This window comes from Podarcis cretensis (genome assembly GCF_951804945.1).
Source record: "Podarcis cretensis genome assembly, chromosome: 8".
In the NCBI taxonomy this organism is placed as follows: domain Eukaryota; kingdom Metazoa; phylum Chordata; class Lepidosauria; order Squamata; family Lacertidae; genus Podarcis; species Podarcis cretensis.
The window spans coordinates 36,380,352-36,399,748 of NC_137177.1; the positions used below are offsets into that span (position 1 = coordinate 36,380,352).

Sequence of the window (19,397 nt, forward strand, 5' to 3'; positions counted from 1 at the left end):
CGCCCTGATCCACAAACTAATAAGCTGCCCCTCACTTGCAGTAGAAGGCAAATGCTTTGTGTTTCCATCTGTCAAGAGGCTGGAACAAGAGGATGCAAGGTGGCTGTCAAACAAAGCACATCCTGCTCCCTCCTTCTCTCTCACCCCTATAACATCATCATGCTTCAGGGTTTCCTCACCCTTACTTGTGAAGGAAGCTGTATTTTTAAGGTTTGGTCAGCTGCAAACACATACTAAACACCAGTGTGAACAAGCACCAACTCTTCAACATATGTTTTTCAGTTCCAACTGGCATCAGCTGTTAAGTGAAGCTTAACTGTTTTCTTTCAACAACTGGCCCTGGGCGGGGAGCAAATGCAGCACTCCAAACATCTCTGTTTAGGACTCTTCCCAGGACACTCCTTTACATTTCCCCAATCTGTACACCAACATGTCCATGCTAAAAGGAGTCCCAACTCCAGGGACCAGCTCAAATTTCATGCAGCTAATTATGAAAAAAAAATTGGCTTGACCACTGGTCACTTTCTCATCCAGAGCCAGTGTGGTGTAGTGGTGTAGTGGTTAAGAGCAGTGGACTCGTAATCTAGTGAACCTGGTTCGCGTCCCCGCTCCTCCACATGCAGCTGCTGGGTGACCTTGGGCTAGTCACACTTCTCTGAAGTCTCTCAGCCCCACTCACCTCACAGAGTGTTTGTTGTGGGGGAGGAAGGGAAAGGAGAATGTTAGCCACTTTGAGACTCCTTCGGGTAGTGATAAAGAAGGATATCAAATCCAAACTCTTCTTCTTCTTTATCCATGCCATACATTGAAAACACATGGCTTCCCCCCAAAGAAACCCAGGAACTATAGTTTGTTAACTGTGCTGGGGTTGTAGCTCTGTGAGGGGAAACAACAATTCCCACGTTCTTTGGGAGGAGCCATGTGCTCTAAATGGATAGTGGGTGGATGTGACCTGTCCAGATTTCACTCCACAGCAAACAGAATTTCACAGGAGGCACCAATGCGCAATGAGCAAAAGGTTCTGGTGTCTGACAGGGAGTTCAAATCCCAGTTTTTCCTTGAAGCTCACCTTCCTTAGCAATCATGTTGTCATGAGCCTAAAACTGAGAGGCCTCTTTTTGAAGAAAGCATGGGATAAGAATGCAACATTTGCAATGGTCTGCTTTGAAAACAATGCCTGCCTTTCCAGGGACAGCATTCATCAAAAGAACATAAGACGAGTCTGATGGATCAGACCAATGGCCATCTAGGGCAGCATCCAATTCTCACAGTGGCCAACCAGTTGCTTCAGTGGGAAACCCACAAGCAGGACCTGAGCCAAGAGTCCTTCCTGTGCTTTCCAGCAGCTGGTATTCAGAAACAGTGCTGCCTCAAACTATGGCCATCAATAGCCCTCTCCTCCTCCATGAATTTGTCTAAACCTCTTTTAAAGCCTTCCAGCTAGGTGGACATCACCATCTCCTGTGAGGGTCAGTTCCATAGGAGATGATGACTGTGGCAAAGTGTGTCTTCATGGCACCTGGGGTGGGGTGCAGAGAGTGACGTGAGGAGGATGCAGTAGGGCAAGCACATACCCTTCCAATTAGTCGGATTGGACTGATTTGAAGGGTGCATGCCTGTTGCATCCTTCTCATACTGCCCTGCTAGTGCTCCCCAGATATACAGTGGTACCTCGGGTTACAGATGCTTCAGGTTACAGACTCCACTAACCCAGAAATAGTGCCTCAGGTTAAGAACTTTGCTTCAGGATGAGAACAGAAATCGTGGTGTGGTGGCAGCAGGAAGCCCCATTAGCTAAAGTGGTACCTCAGGTCAAGAACATTTTCATGTTAAGAACGGACTTCCAGAACAAATTAAGTTCTTAACCCGAGGTACTACTGTATGTGCCTGGGGCCACCGCTCTGGCAGCCCCACCAACACTATGTCCCTTTGCCCAGGGGTGCCGAAACTTTTTTTCAAAGAGGGCCAGATTTGTTGAAGTGAACATGTGTGAGGGCTGACCACAGTTGTTGAGCTTTTTTAAAAATCATTTTATCCCAAAGTTGTTGGGCTTTTTTTAGGATTTTACCCCAGGAAATATACTGCCACCGGGGCGGATTAGATTGACTGGCCCCCAAAACGGACTTTGGACATGTCTGCCTTTGCCTGACTCCTATTGCAAGCCCACAACTTCCCTTCCCGCCCTCACTGGCTATCATTTGCCTTTGCACCCATCCCCTCTCCTCTAAAAGCCACACTTTAGGTTAAATTGGCAAAGAAGGAAATTAACTTTGCAACAGGGATAATCCGCCTGCAAGGCACTTCCCCCTAGCTCAGGCTTCCCCTCTTCACACTCGCATTTACAACTGAAAGACACTTTCAAAGCCCCCTTTAAATCTCTTAATTAATTTCCGTCTTAAGCAGCATTGTGTTAAAAAAAAGAAAGAAAGAAAATAAAGTGTGATATCGTAGTCTGCTGGCTGTCTCAATTAATTTCTTTTCAAATTGTGGAAATAAATGCAAGTCTCTTTTCATGCCTTGATGTGCTGAGTTGCTGAGAGGGACGACAGCAAGAAAACTGTCCCACTGACGGCAAAGAAAACTGTAGAGACCCCAACCAGACCAGATAGGTAGACTCCTCTTCTTCCCTCACACTCCACTCATGGTCGCGGGAGTGTTTTCTGAACTTCCTTTCACTTCAGGGCCTTTTTGCTTGAACAGGACCAGAACCTGGTGAAAGGTTTACAACGGTTAAGCCCAAACTCTCATCCTAGTGAATGACTGAAACTAGAAGGGCCATCCTGTTGGGTGGGGGGAATGAGGGCCTGTCCAGCCCAGTTTTCTGTTTGTGCCTTTGGAAAGTGGCCTTGCAGGCAGATCAGGAATCTGGGAAAGCAAAGAGTTTCACAGCAAACTATGAAGTAAGAGCTGTTGGACAGTGGAACGGTCTCCCTTGGGAGGCTGGGGTCTCTCCTTCCTTGGAGGTTTTTCAGCAGAGGTTGCATGGCCATCTATCATGGATGCTTTAGTTGTGATTCCTGCATTACAGGGGCTTGGACTAGATGACCCTTGGGGTCCCTTCCAACTCTATGATTCTACGAAATCTGGTTTAAGCCAGTTGTGCTTCACCCTGTTGTGGGTCCTGCCTCTTCAGAAGTGAGCTGGATATCGTCTTGATGGAAGAGGTGGCAGTGGAGGGATGGAAGTTTATAAAATTATGCATAGCATGGAGAGAGCAGCTAGAGAAAACATTTTCTCCCTCCCTCATAACACTTGTGGATATCCAGTGAAGATGCTTGTTGAAAGATTCAGGAAGTACTCCTTCACACAACACATATCTGAACTTTGGAACTCACTCCATCAGGAAGCAGTGAGATCATTCCTGCCTGAGATCATTACACCAGCTTGGACTGATTTACAAGAGGATTGGACAAATTCATGGAGAAAAGGGATATTGATGGCTGCCAACCACGAAGGCTATGCTCTGCTTTCACATTTGGAGGCAGCATTGCTTCTGAATACCAGTTTCTGGAAACCACAAGAAGGAAGACTGTTGTTTTTTTGTGCTCGGGTCCTCCCTACAGGTTTTCCCCAACTGTTCAGACCCTGCAAGGAGGCTGGACTAGATGGGCCATTAGCCTTATCCAGCAGGCTCTCCTGATGTTCTCATAGTCTCATGATGGGCAAGGGTCAGGTAAAGCAGTTCTGGCCAACGACAGCACTGTCATGTGAGACGCCAGGAAAGAGTGACTGAGAACAGACCACATGATCACAAAGGCAATCCTGGGTCTGAGAAATGACAGCACCAAGTCTCATGCAGAGAACCAACAGATGTTGGTGCAGAATCTGAGCACACGTTTTCGAGCTGCTGCTTTTGCTGTGGCCTCACAAAACCTCCCGTGTGGCCTATTTATACCCTTTTGCTATCAGCATGGCAGAGCAGGCCAATTGGTTGAAACTAAACACCTGCAGGGCATGAGAAACCCCTGCCCTCCCACATCCTAGCTCAGGAGACATTTCCCATGGCAAGAGGAGATGCGGAGAGATGCTCATTCAGCTGTGCGAGGACCACCAAGGCATGTGCACGATTGTGCATTAGCACATCCAGGCAGCAGCAGCAGCAGCAGCAGCAGCAGCAGCAGCAGCAGCAGCAGCAGCAACTGACATCTATTCAGCTTTTATCCCTGGATCCCTTACTGGATTTGGGTGAATTTCCAGCGCTGCTGTGTTGCTACTGCTGTGGTGGTTTTTCCACACCAGTTCATCATTAGAAAACCAGGCCTTGCATGGGGAACATCCCTAGCTATGAAAAAGGCAGATTCCATGCTAGGGATCATAAAGAAAAGAATTGAAAAAATAAATAAATGCCAGTATTATAATGCTGTTAATACAAATCTATGGCGCAATGACTTTTGCATTACCTCAAAAAGGATACTGTAGAGTTGGAAAAGGGCAAGCAACATGATCAAGTGGACCTATGAAGAAAGGCTGCAGAGTTTGGGACTTCTTAGTTTAGAGAAAAGGTGAGGAAGATACGATATGATAGACACTTATAAATTTATGCATGGAGAAAGTGTGTAGAAGAGAGTATTTCTCCCTTGCTCATAACACTAGAACTTGTAGTCATCCCATGAAGCTGCATGTTGGAAGATTCAGGACAGATAAAGGAAATGACTTCTTCATGCTACACATAGTTAAACTATGGAACTCACTGCCACAGGAGGTAGTGATGGTCACTAACTATGAAACTTAGGAACTCTGTTTTTTTGAGAGAACAGGATACCTTGTGGGCCTAACAATATCCAAACTTTTCTTTTTGGAGGGGGGTAGAAGTATAGTCTGCTCCTTCCCTCCTGCCCACCACCCAGAGGAGGGCTTGGGCAGGGAGCACCCCTTCCAGAATGTCCCTTGTTCTGTTCAAACCTAGTTTCTCACTGGCAGCATGAAACCTCATCACAAGGCTACCTGGACTGGAGATAACTTTGAGCAAACTTCCTCAAGCATCATCTAGAATTAAGCTTCACAGGTCAGTTCCCACCTCCGCATTGACCTCTGGGCCTGGTATATTGCCTTCCCCTCTGCCTCTGGGTCATGCCTCCCCACTCATTGCAGCAGGTCTGGGTTTAGACACAGAGTCCTGTTGCTGTCATGCCTCGTTTCAGCCATGTTCCCTGTTGCTTTACAAGACATGGACACACTTTTTGTTGCCATTGACAACTCTGAATATATCCAGGAAGGATGCCTCCTAAACAGAACAACTTTACAAACACATTAATAGAAAGAATAACTGTGCAATCCTTGTCCTCACCTGTCGGTCACAGCCAAATAAAAATGCATCCCATCATTTATTTACACCCCACAGTTAAGCTGCCTCTCAGTGTACCCCTAGAGAGGTCATTATCCAATATTATAGCCTAGGAGCTTGAAAACGGCCCTGGGCTGTGCCAGGGGTCTTCTGCAACACTCACTTTCCCACTCACCAGCCTGCTATTCTCTTGGTGCAGTGTGCTGGCAAGACCTGCCCCTGTGCTGGATCTAAGTTGATAAGCATTTCCTGCATTGATAGGTAGGAATGATTTCCTGCTGCTTTCCGTACTTTCTGCACAGGTCAAAATCTCTCTCTCTCTCTCTCTCTCTCACACACACACACACACACACCTGGCAAGACCAATCTGCCATAACCAGTAACCAGCAGTGCAAGACTCATTGCATTAATTGAAATCAATGTGTGAACTCCAGGCCTCTGGCCTCAATTCCCCCTTGGATCCTGATCTTCCAGATGCGAAAGCTCCCTTCCTCGTTTGCTCCTTTTTTGCTAATTATTAGCTATACAGCATGTAGCCATTGTGTGTGTCTAGTGCTGCATGATGAGTTCTCTCTCTCTCTCATGCACACACACACACACATGCACGCACGTGCACACACACACACACACACACACACACACACACACACTGCAAGCTCCCTCATTCCCAAGTTTCTGCTTCTTGGCCTGGCTTGACAGTTGCTCTCTGGGCACACAACTTGCTAGTCAACCCAGTGCTTTTTTCCTGGGAGCACTCAAGGGTACGCAATACCAGCATCTATTTTTCTAGAAGAAAAGCCCCGAGTCAACCCACATTGGCAGTGACCTTGGAAAGCCAAAATAGGGTTGGTGGGTATTGTTCAAGGAAGATGGGTGGTGCTACCAGCCGTCACATAACTCCCTCCACCACAAGCACATTGCTCTGAACCAACCCACCTCCCAGTGCATTTTTGGGTAGAGGAGAAGTGAGGAAAGGCCAGCCCTGACATTCCCAGGGAGAAGCAGGAGAGAGAAGGGGCCTGCATTCCTCTCCAGATGCTCCTCGCTGCCTTTGCCATGATTGATGCTCCAATCCCACAGCCTGGCTGTGCATTTCCACGTCTGCCTGGAAGTGAGGATCGAACACACTCAAATCTCACCTTGAAGAAAGTCATGGTGGCGCCATCCTTCACCGCCCCATATTCGATTTTGGTTTGCTTGGCCAGGTCGTCTGCCGAGTCGATGGGTGACTCCATCCTTTCCACGGTCAGGAAGGCAGCCAGGTTGGCCGTGTAGGAGGAGATGATGATGAGGGTGAAGAACCACCAGATGCCCCCAATGATGCGGGTGGAAAGGGCTTTGGGCATCAGCTCAGAGCCTGGGAGGAAGGAGAATAGGGTGAGAGTGGAACAGACTGGAAGGAAGTGCAGGAAACACACACCACCTTTTACACACACACACACACACACACACACACACACACACCTCAAACCTTATTCATTGACACATAGAACTGTAGAATTTAAAGTGGCCCCAAGCAACCCCCTGCAACACAGGAAGCGCAGCTAAAGAATCCAACCTCTGTTTAAAGACCTCCAATGAAGGGGATTCGGCCACCTTCCGAGGGAGTCTGTTCCACTGTCAAACAGCTCTTAATGCCAGAAAGTTATTCCTAAGATTTAGACAGAATCTCATTTCTTGTCATTTGAATCCACTGGTTCAGGCCCTACCCTCTGGGGCAGCAGAAAGCAAGATTGCTCCATCTTCCATGGGGCAGCCCTTCAGGTATTTGAAGATGGCTATCCTATCGCCTATTTGTTGCTGAATTGTAACTGTTGCACAAATTAATCCATTTTAAGAACGGAAATGAGCCAGACTGCTGTGCTCAAAGAAATAGTCGTTTACCTTGTAATGCTCCCAGACCCTGCCGCCGCTGCCTCCCCCCCCTCCACCAGCTCCTGCTTCTGACCTTGGGCACAGCCAGCAGTTGATGAGGAATTTTCAAACCAAAGTAATTAACGGAACAGCTTTCATGTGATTTAAATAGAAAGCCGCTTGTGAACTTTTATGGGTGTTTTGTTCTACCGTTTAAAATAATAATAAAAAGAGGCGCTTCTTTTATACAGAGTGGTTTTTCAGAAGGGCTCACTCTAGGGAGAGGCTTCAAATGCACAGGCATTTTTTAAAAAGTATCCAATTTGGGGGTGGGGTGGGGAGAGAAACAATCAAGGGTCTAAATAGCAGTTGGAGGTAGGAAAATATGTTGTTTTTTTAAAGGGTATAACGGCCCTGTAATGACTTTGAGTGAGGAGGGATGAAGGACATTAAGGGCTCCTTTATTTTGGTACTGGCCCCTCCTGGTGCCTATTAAAAGAAGAAGCTTTTTGTGTGTGGGGCGGGGGGAGCTGCTGCTACTGCCCTCTAAGGACATCTCTGGTCTGGAATTGGGGGATCAAAAAGTCAGCTAAATCAGGGCAGGATTAATTTTTTTTTTGGGGGGGGGGGGAACAGTACCACCCAGGCTATGCAGACAGTCCAGAGACCCCAGACTTATACTAATACTAAAATTTATTAGTCAGTTTTTTTGCCATGGTAACTCAAAGTGGCTCACAAAACAACCTACAACCTTCCCCATACATGTGTTAAAACCGGGGGAGGGCATTAAAACATCCCACCCACTCTAAAAGGCCATAGATAGCTAAAGCCAAAGTCTTGGTTTGAAAGGAATGTTTCTGCATGACACCTGAAGATGTATCATGATGGCATCAGGTGAATCTTCCTGGGGAGAGCATTCCATGAATAGGGAGCCACCCTGAAAAGGTCTGTTCTCATGTTGGCACCCTACAGACCTTCTGTGGGAGGGACACATGGAGAAGGACCTCAGGTGATGATTGCAGGGTATGAGCCTGTTCATATGGGACGAGGGCGTCCTGAGCCATATAAGGTCAAAACCAGCACTTTGAATTGGGCCCCAGAAACTATTGCAGCCAGATCAGGATTGGTGTTATGCCCTCAGACCGTCTTGCTCACAGGAAGCAACCTGGCCACAGAATTCTGCACCAGTTTCCAAACCATCTTCATAGATGAAGAACACAGAGCATTGGAGGGCCAGGACATCGGAGACTCGGGTTCTGAGCTTCAGGAGGTGACTTCAGCTTGTTTTTATTTTATTTTAAGGTTTTTATTTTTCAATATATATTAAACAAGGCTGGATTGTTGAGCCCACAGAGGCATCCTGTAGATGCTGGGCTAGTTAGAGCCACATTCTGCCCCATGCCACACCCTTGCTGGGCTTGACCATGTAGCATTTGATGCCAGTGTGCATCTAGTCACTTGATAATCTAATTGCTAATCTCTATCCTCTGGCCAAATTCTGATATATTATCCTCAAGTTGTTAAAATCTCCTGATTTCACCATCATTGGCAATTGGCAAAAATGGGAGAGATTTCAAGGTTTTCAGGAGGGAGTGAAAGAGAAGTGACTGGAGACCACCACCATTATTATTATTATTATTATTATTATTATTATTATTATTGCTTAGCCTTTGTCCCAAGGTCCAAGGTAGGCCAAAGATCTCGCCCACTAGCAGGCAGCTCCTCCCTCTCTCCCCATGTGGACATCCACCTCCTTGGGAGAAGGGAGGCCTGCAGGGATAGGGAATCATTGTAGGGTAGCCAAAAGATAGAGAAGAACTGCCTCCTAGGTTTAGCGTGGTTCAGATACCAATAAAATAAAAGGTCATGTTATAAACCTTTCAAAATGAGTGCCTAGTGCTTCTCCTTTTTCCTGAGGCTTTTGTACTCAGTGGACTTGCAAGTATGAGAGAGCGAGGCAGACCCACGAGGCTACAATCCTAGCATTGAAGAAGTGGTTCTGAATCCAAGGGCTGCATGCAACCCCAGAACCCCATTTGGTGAACCGAAACAAAAACCAGTGTGGAGATGCAGCTTGTTTTACAAAGCAAGTTCTGCAAGACACCTGGATTTTTGCCTCTGGAGACATATAGCAAGAACCATTCCCCATCCTTTCTCAGAGTTTCCTGACTAGCCCACAGTGCTGATTTGCTTCTGGGAACTGCCTTAGACTGAGTCGGACCCATTTGCCCATACAGCTCAGCATTGCCTACACTGACTGGCAGCAGCTCACTCATCAGAATTTCAGGTGGGGACTCTCCCAGTCCTACTTGGAGATGCCATCAGGGATTGAACCTGAGCAACCTCACGATCATAGGAAGGTGTCTTATACTCAGCCAGACCACTGGTCCATATAGGTTAGTATTGCCTACTCTGACTGGCAGCAGATCTCCAAGAAGGGTTCTTTCCCAGTCATACCTGATGCTTGGGAGCTTCTGTATGTAAAACAGATGCTCTACCACTGAGCTATGAGGTGAGCGGCCCAGGCAGCAGAGGTAGATCCCAAGGGCAGTAAACCTGCCCTGGGCTGGTACAGCTCAATTAATGGGCAGAGCCACCAGTGAGGTGATGGATTTCGGCCCCTGGCTTCCATGAGGCTGTGTTGTCAAGCACTCAGGGGAGAAGGAGGAAGAGCGAGTTGGCTCCGTCATGGCAGCACCCGAGAGCCTCCTCAGCGGAGGAGAGACAGAAGCGAGTCTTGACAAGCACTCCTGTAATTGTTAAGAAACAGACTCCACCATTTCAAAACCAATGTCTTTGCTTGTCATCGTCTGATGACAGAAACTCCCCGGCTGCCTCGCGACAAAAAGGGAGAGGAGGCGCAACATTATTTCTCTTGCTCCAGAGGCAATTTTTTCTCTCTTTTGACAAGCGCAACTACGTTTATCTTGCACCTGTCAACACACAAACACACACACACGCAGGTACACACCAAACAAGAGTGGCTTGCGGGAGGGGGGTGTTTGCTCAGGGGAGGGGGGGCCTACCTTGCTGCATCAGCGCTCCCATGCCGAACCAGAAGCTGTTGAGGAGGGTGAAGTTGTTCTCCACGATGTCCGAGCCTGGGTTGCAGGGGTGGGCGTCATACCATTCGTAAGGGCTAAACCTGCAGGGAGAGAGAAGGCGGGCATCGAGGGAGGACTCCTAACAGAAGAGGCTGGTGCAAAGAACAAACCAGCTTCAGAGGCAGCTGGCACAAGTCTGGCACTAATCCAGCTGGTCAAGGGCTATCTGGGGCTCATACATTTTTGTCTGTTACAGAGGAGTGCAGGGGGTCAGGGACCTTTGTGTGAGAGAAAGGGGGGGGGAGAGAAGTGCCTCTTTCATGTGTTTTCACCCTCCTTGCCCTTTCTTGTTCAGTTGACGTCTGCCATTCAGGACGGACTTTTCTTAGGATACCATTGCCATGCATGGCACTTGATAGAGTTGCAGGAGCAAATGAAGGCAAATCCCTGTCTGGAGAGGATTGCATATGCCTTTACATTTTAGAAATCCCTTTCTTTTTGAGTAGCCATATCATCCCTGTTTAATGATGATGATGATGATGATGATGGTTGTGTCATTGGTGGACTGGTGCTTTCCTGAGGACAGGTCTCTGTCTGCCCTGACCAGCTGACAGTCTAAGATTTGACACTGAGAAGGCAGTGGGGAAGCCTGTGAGTGGGGTGGAGTCAGGGATAAAAAGGGGGTGATGACAATAACCTCTCTTAGCCGTGGATCAGGTCCTATACCAGCTGCCCCAAGATTGCCACTTTTGTTTTACTGGTAGTTTCCAACAGAAGGGCAGAGCAGGTGACCTGCTTCCCCTATCACCCAAATTTGGCTTACAGAGCTACATACAGTCATACTTTGGAAGTTGAACAGAAGCCATTCCGTTCGGCTTCCAAAATGTTCGGAAACCAAAGCTCCTGCAGCCAATCAGAAGCCCCGTCAGACGTTCGGCTTCCAAAAATAGTTCGCCGAAACGTCCGACTTGCAAGGCGTTCGGGATCCAAGGTATGACTGAATTGACTCCCCCTTCGAGCATCTCAATGATCAGGCCAAGATGACAGTGGTAGGCCTTTTCCAGGAAGCCTTGGCTGGCGTTGTCATGTAACATTCTCATCTCTGCTCCTTCCTCTTGCTGCAAAGATCCAATCAAAGCCAGACCAGTTAAAGGTGGATTTGAGGAAGAATGCAGGACCTTTGGAGAGCCTTACTCACATTTTCCAAAGGTCCTCCATTTTGCAAGATAATTAAATTAAATTCTGCATAATTGGCATAATTGCTTCGGAACCAAACAAATTAATTAGCATTGCAATTTCTCCCTCTGTGATTCCCCCTGGCTTTACAACAGCCTCATCTCCTCCAAACACTCAGCTGAAATGGAAATGGAGAGATCTGCAAAGAGGAGGAGGAGGAGGAGGAAGAAGGAAGGAGGAGGAGGAGGAGGAGGAGGAGCTTTGGCACATTTTATTATTTTGTTTCATTCATTTCCTGGTGTGTAAGCAGATACCACATTCTTGAATGACAGAGGGGGGGCTTTGGCATTCCCAGACAATAAGGACCCTCTGTATTTGCAAAAACAAAGTCATGGCCCAATCCAACACCCCCCCAAGCCCCTCCAAATACAGAACTTCACGCCTGCTGGTGTGTGGCAGCAGCAGCAGCAATAGCAGCGGGGCTGTCCTGAAACCCCAGGCGTCAACGCACAGCCAGCCACAATTAAACGTTGTCATTCATGTTGCTGCCTTGACTACACTACAAAGCAACACCAGGCAAAAGTGGCCACCTAGAAGGTATCATTCTACATCTCTAACCTCAGCGACATTTGGTGGATTCAGGCTGCAGCTCCATCAATAAGCTTCAAAGCCTTATTAAAAGCTCTGATGGATCAAAACACTGCCATTTTGGGTCTCCAAGCAGCCACAGAGCTGGTTTTAAGCAGCAGTGACCTATGGTGGAACTGATGGAGGCCTTTATATGGTGGGGAGGCAGGGGGAGGCCGGTTTATTTCAAGAGAGGCTCATGCCTTTGAATTAAGGTGTGCCAATTTTGGCAACATTTCCCCCCTGCAGGCTAGAATTCTGGAGCTGGGCAAGGGTCAAGAGTGAAAATGTTCCCTATTATTGCTGGGGGCGAAAGATCCAATTTCCTCCTTCCCATGTCCTGGGACCCTCTCTCTGCACCCTCTTCTGCCCAGAACCATCTGTGCACAGCCTTAATTATGCAGAAGACCAGGTGCTGCTCAAAGAGATAGATAAAAGCCAGGAAGGTTTAGAGGGGAAAGTTACAGTCACAGGAACTTTAATTGAAACCAAGCCAAGGGGAGAAATTGCGCTTTGCTCTGAAATACACTCACACACACTCATGTGACTTGGGGTTTATTTTGCCTGGAAATCTGTGCAGATGAAATCATCAAAGAGCAAATGTGGATGGAAAGACAGAGAGGCAAAACTAAGCGGAAGAATGAAAAGCAGAAAGTAATTCTCTCCCATTGTGGCCTGGCACAATGCAAAAATGGAGTGGAATTAATTCATTCTTTATAAGAATTTTAACTGTTGCCCCAAGGCCAGACAGGGAGTGTGTAGCTAAATCAGGTTTAGAATCTATTTCTCCCAGATTATAGTCTATCCCCCAGAAAACTTATTCTCTTCGTCTGCTCTTTTCCCCTTTTGAGCGGCTCTCTTGCACCGGGACACTCTCTTGAGGACTAGCCACTCCACAAATATCAGGTTCTTTGGAGATGACTCTCCTCAAAATTAGTGGCTAACCCTCCTGCATTTTCCCCAACCCCTTTTTAAAAGCAGACTTCTTTGCCAATCCAGATGTGCCAGAGCAAACAAAGAGTCAGCCTTCCTCCCTGCGGAGCTGATTTTGACAAGTGCATTACATGAAATTAGAGTATTAGGCACTAAGCTCAGGTAATCGCCTCCAAATGCTGTAATGGCCCCAGGGAGCCAGCAAAGCATCATAAAAGCCGGAACACCGGGGCTAATGGAGATAATGATGCTGCCACCGCTGTGGTTCCATTCTGCCTCCCTCTCTCCTCTCAGATCCCAGCCTGGACAGGCTATTTTCTGAAGGCAGGAACAGAGCTGACCCAGAGGGGATGGCCAGGGCCCCCAGCACCCACCATGCCCCCCCCCACTTCTCCCAATTATATCCTATTAACCCAACATGGGGAAGGAGGCCAGCAACCTCCCTACCTGCTACCAGCAAGAGACAGACAATTGCCTTTAACTGTGGGATGTGCTTTTCCCCGCTAAAGGTGGCTGTCTCCTGCACAGGGCTTGCAGCGTGGAGTTTCCCATTGCACCAAATGCCTGCCATTAGCAACCGGGTCAGTGCCCTCCTCCACTTATTTTTCAGGACGTGCTGGGCTATTGCCATTGCTCATTGCGTGTGCACTGGGAATGGGGGCAGGAAGCTATGGGGACTGGAGCCAGGACTGGCTGCCACAGACAGAGGAGGGGAGACCCTTTGTATGGCTGCTCTTTCCTCAAGTGCCATAAAAAAGGGTAAAGGACCCCTGACAGTTAAGTGCAGTCGCAGACGACTCTGGGGTTGCAGTGCTCATCTTGCTTTACTGGCCAAGGGAGCTGGTGTTTGTCCGTAGACAGTTTTTCCGGGTCATGTGGCCAGCATGACTAAGCCGCTTCTGGTGAAACCAGAGCAGTGCATGGAAACGTCATTTACCTTCCCACCAGAGTGGTATCTATTTATCTACTTTCACTTTTTGGCATGCTTTCGAACTGCTAGGTTGGCAGGAGCTAGGACCGAGCAATGGGAGCTCACTCCATCAGGGGGATTCGAACCGCCGACCTTCTGATCGGCAAGTCCAAGAGGCTCAGTGGTTTAGACCACAGCACTAAGTGCCATCATAGAATCATAGAATCATAGAGTTGGAAGAGACCACAAGGGCCATCGAGTCCAACCCCCTGCCAAGCAGGAAACGCCATGGTGGGAGTCAAAGTGGTACCCCTACACACAGACACCCTATCCCTCAAAAATGAAGGGACTTAGCATTCAGGGGGGAGAGGAAGGGATTTCCCCAAAGTTCTCTTAAGGGGTTGGCTTGTTCTCTGAGAAAAGATGACTGGCATATGTGTATGCAGGCTACCTGAAAGGCCGTCTTCTCCCATACCAACTTGCCTGGGCTCTGAGATCTTTAAGGGGGACCTTTCTCTCAGTTCTGCCACCCTCACAGGAGTGCTTGATGGAGACACAGGAGAGGGCCTTCTCAGTGGCTGCTCCTAGACTTTGGATCTCGCTCCCTAGCATAGGAGCCGAATCCTAGGGACAGAGTTCCTTTTGGCACCCCTTGTAGCTGGTGAGCTCCTTACCTGGCTATCACAAATAGCACGCAGCTCACTCCCAGGTAAGCAAGGAGGATGTACATCCAAATGTCAGGAGACAGAGGGTTCAGGAAAGAGAAGACACTGGGGTTGGTCCCATTGGCCTTCCGGTAGAGAATGCTGATCCCCAGAGTCATGAAGGGCTTGGAGAAGTCAATCGCTTTCTCCCGGACATGGGTGATGGTAAGCGGAGCGACAGCCAGGTCAGCTTTCTGTGGAGCAGGAGAGAGAGAGGGAGAAGTTGTTAGAAATGGAGGAAAAGGGTGGTGGGCAAGGCTCTTGGGTCTCTCGAGTCACAATCTTGTTTCCCCAAGGACTGCTATGAAGATCGATGTCTTGGGAATTTCTGGCCCACAGGTCAAATCAGGCCTCACAGTTGGGCCTGCAATGCCATCCCCCCCCCCCAGCCACACCCATCTAATGCCATGTGATGTCCAATATGAGTCAGGTAAACCTGCAGCTGCAAAGGAGACATTGGCAGCTTCAGAGCGCTGCCCTGGTGTTCCTTTGCAAACTCTGCATGCATTCTGGGTAGCTTAAAATTTAGCCCTGAATGGAAGCTGTGCTATTGGGATTGGATTCACTTGGCAGCTTCTGAATCAGAGTTCCCAAATGTCCTAACACACCCTTCCCCAAGCCAGTGCCCTCTGGGTGTTCTGGACCACAATGGCAAGCTAGCTGGGGCTGATAGGAGTTATAGTCCAGAACACCAGGAAGGTAGCAGAGTTGCCCTAGGAACTCAAGGGTTGAAATCACATCCCTGTTCTTATCCCTTTTGGTTTTTTGTGGGGTCTATAAAGTGTCTCAAAGGAAAGTTAAGAGAAAATTATACTTTGGTCTGATTGGCACAAATGCTTTTGATAAGGAAGACAGACACAGCAGGACCATCCCTGTTCTTCCCATAGCAGACCCAAACTACTGGTTCTCCATTCATGCCAGGGACTGTGGCCACTCCACCCTTTCAGTGGCCATTAGTGTTCATTGATGCCAAGGTGGATGGATGAGAATAAGGTTATCTATGACTACTAGCCAAGATGTTCATATTCTGTTTCCACAGTTGGAGGCAGTAATGTTTCTGAATACCAGTTGCTGGAAACCACAGGAGAGGAGAGGGCTGTTGTGCTGGGATCCAGCATCTAGTTGGCCACTGTGATAACAGGATGATGAACTATATGGGTTATTGGCCTGCTCCAGCTGGCTCTTTTTGTGTTCTTAAGAATGCATTGCATTTGGGGAAATTGCTGCAAAAATGCATATATCAGGAGAAATGTGCACAAAGAAGCAGTTGTTTCATGCATACTTTTTAAAAGTTTGCAAATGGGGTGAAAAGAACTTAAGATAGGAAAACAATGATAAACTGAGAGAAGTAGGAATTGACCAGTTCACTCATTCCTAGGCTACAGGAACAGCAAAAGTATACCAAGGTGGAAAAGGAGGGAACATCACATGTATACTTTAGATATTAGATAAACTAATTGTCTGCACCACTGGGAGACAAGGTAAATAATGCATATTTTATTGATTTTACTGGAGAACACAAGAGACCGTGGAGAAGAAGATACTTGGTTGTTAGTTCCAGCAGATTTCAGCAGATGACTGGCAAAAGATTCATAATGGCTGATTCCAACATTATGTTCCTTCCTGGTGGGAGAGCAGGACAGTCTTCCCACCACACAGGGAACTGGAAGGTCACCCAAGAAGTAACGTGGACAATCTGATCACAGCATGTCTCAAAATGGTCAGCTGGATAACTGCTTTCCATTCCAGCTTTTTATTCTGCCCCACGTACATCACCATTGACAACAAAATTTGATCATGCCCATGTCTGTCTAGTTACCAGCCTTCACCAAAACAATGGCTTGTTTGAACTTCATTCTCTCCTGCCCTCCTGGTTTGCAGCTGCAAGTGTCTGTTAAAGGATCCCATTCCCCAAATTCAGAATTGAATAAAAGGGATAGACGGCAGTGCAAAAATTGGCATGCAAGTCAAGACTGCTAAAGCCACATCTCCAAAGTCATTTTTTTCAAAAGGCTATCAAGAGATGCACAAACATAACAAGATAAAAAAAAAAAGCCTAGATCAGATCACATTTAAAGACATCTAGGTTGGAGGCACAAAGCCAGCCTGAGAATTTTCACCAATCCTACTAGAACTCTTTTCGCTCTGAGAAATTCATTCCAAGTGTAACACAGCAATGTCTGACAATGCGTCTTCCCTGAGAGAGTTTGTGAAGATCTCTACATATGTTTTGCCTTCAAATTTACCTTCCTTTCGGGTCGGCTGAATCAAAATATTTAGTGGACTCAGGCAAACATAAAGAGGCAAAGATAAACTGTGTGTTTCAGGAGTTCCTTCCCATCCTCTGGGTCCTTGTTTTCTCCATGCCAAATTCCTGCAGCTCAGAACATACAGGGCATAGAATCAGGGCATATCTTGAAAGCTTGCCCCTTTCCATCTGAGGGCAGTGATTTTGCCCGCATCTGCACTAAACAATCTCTCAGCATCAGGTGCAAAAACATTCCCAAACCAGGTAGCTGTAAGGACATAAATTGCTGGAATTTACTGTCAATAAATGCTCTGTTTATGGCGAAAGCATTAAATCAACTGTCAAATCATCCCCCAGGAACAGAGATTAGGACTGAGCTGCAGTTATCAGTGGGGAGGCATTTCTGTTCAAGAAAAACCCTCCGTTTTTTCTGTGTTCTTTATGCCAAGTAGAAATCACAGAGAACAGCTTATATTGGTGCAAAATGTCCAATAAGGACAAAAAGATGTAGCCGCTTTTGATACAAGCCTCTTCTGCGGTAGGAGTGTCAGAACAAGGCTACCTTGAAGCTATAAGGAACAGAAGGCAGAAGGAATTATGTGTCATGAAGAGTTTCTTTTGAATAAGTTTTACTGATGCAGTTCACTGTCCTGGGGTGTTACAATGGGCAGCAGCTGAGGTGGCTTCAGCAAAAGATGAATTCATGGATAGAAGATTAACCAAGCTACCATCCCTGATAGATACATGAAGAACCACACCCAGGATAGCAAATTTCTGAGTACAGTCGTACCTTGGAAGTCGAACGGAATCCGTTCCGGAAGTCCGTTTGACTTCCAAAATGTTCAGAAACCAAAGCGCGGCTTTTGATTGGCTGCAGGAAGCTCCTTCAGCCAATTGGAAGCTGTGGAAGCCCTGTCGGATGTTCATCTTCCAAAGAATGTTCACAAACTGGAACACTCACTTCTGGGTTTGTGGCGTTTGGGAGCCAAAATGTCCAAGTACCAAGGCATTCGGGATCCAAGGTATGACTGTACTAGATACCGGGGGGGGGGGGAGGCAAAGAAGAGAGGGCACTGGTTACCTTTATGCCTTTCTTGTGAAAATCCCAGGTGGTATCTAGCTGGAATCAAAATGCTGTTCTAGGTGGATCTTTAAGACCAAAGACCACAACTTTAACCTTCTGCTATTTGATAGGATCATCTATGGATATGCCGTTCATTAACCACAAGCAAAAGTGAGTTTTGCACAACACCAAAGAATCCTATATACCCAAACCTATAATGAATATGAAGAAAGCCAATTCCCACATAACCACATAATTTAAGAATGTAAGAAGAGCCTGCTGGATCCAGCCAATGGCTCGTTAAGTTCGGCATCGGGTTCCTCCAGAGATTTCCAGCAGCGTCCCAAGGTGTCAATGCTCAGGCATGAAGATCTGTGGAGAAGGTCCCCTTCAACCGCAAGTTGTTTGGGGATGCAACAGAGGAGGGGTGGAGCTGTGTCCCTGATCTCCTCCTCCTTCTCCTCCTCCTTCTTCCTGCATTTGCAGGATCTCGCTGTCTTCAAAGGTTAGCATCTACATTTTTGAAAATTGTGTGTGAAATGAATGGCCATGGTGTGGGATGGTCCTCTGAGCCAGCTGGGGATTTTCCCAGCTGCAGGAGGAAATGGCCATTTTGCAGGGTGGGGGGAACTGAGCACATAAACCTTCCAAGGCACGAGATGTTCTTGCTTTTGTTGCTTCAGGCCAGCCTCAAAACAAAGGACTTTCTAAAAAGCTGTTTTTTCCCTTAAGGCTGCACTGCCTGTGGCCAGACCTGCCAGGATCACACAGCGGGGGGCAAAGTAGAGTCCCTGCAATCCCAAAATGCAAGTGCTGACAAATAAAGGGCAGCACCACTGGTTGTCCTCATCTTCACATCACAGGCCACCTGTGGTGTGAAACAGTGTGCCTTGGGCAAGTCACGAGTTACGTGACTCATTGACTTTCTACACAGGGGGGAAAGTTGTGCATCAAATGATGTGCTGACCAAGTCAGGTCTCTTGACAGAGAACAAGCATCACAGCTTTCTGCAAGCTTCCACAGAACTCAGGCATTTGGCCTGAAGTTACAGTGAACCCCCCTCAACAAACACTGCAAAAGGATATCTATAGGATGCATCTATAGTTTGCTCAGACATGCACCTAAACACACTGACATTCATACTGTGGATGGCAGTGCACACACAACAGCAGTCCTCACACCAAGCCCCAACTATTGGAGGAAGGCTTTGCTTTATTGTTACATTTATATGACAACTTTTCCTCCAAGGAGCTCAGGGCGGTGTACGTGGTTCGCCCCCTCTTCCTTTAATCCACCAACAACTCTGCAAGGCAGGCTACACTGAGAGCAGTGACTGGCCCAAGGTTACCCAGTGAAGTTCATGGCTGAATGGGGACTTGAACCTTGGTCTCCCAGGTCTCAATCCACCACTGTAATCACTACATTGCACTGGCTTTTTAGAGTAGTCTGACTTGGAAGAAATAAATGCTGCTTCCTGGCTGGGCTGATGCAGTGCTGTGTATGTACATCTTTCTCCCACTCTTAAACCCAACAAATCAATTGCTAAGGGCAGTG

At 47.4% G+C, this 19,397-nt stretch overlaps 1 protein-coding gene across 1 annotated transcript in view; it reads right to left on the minus strand.

Annotated features, from left to right (window-relative positions):
• Positions 1-19,397, minus strand: part of GRIK3 (glutamate ionotropic receptor kainate type subunit 3) — a 195,652-nt gene that overhangs the window by 12,593 nt on the left and 163,662 nt on the right. Inside the window, exons 11-13 of the mRNA XM_079988378.1 lie at positions 14,503-14,726; positions 10,165-10,283; positions 6,424-6,641 (exon numbers count right to left, since the gene is read on the minus strand). Coding sequence (XP_079844504.1) covers positions 6,424-6,641; positions 10,165-10,283; positions 14,503-14,726 — 561 coding nt within the window. The remainder of the gene's footprint in view (positions 1-6,423; positions 6,642-10,164; positions 10,284-14,502; positions 14,727-19,397) is intronic.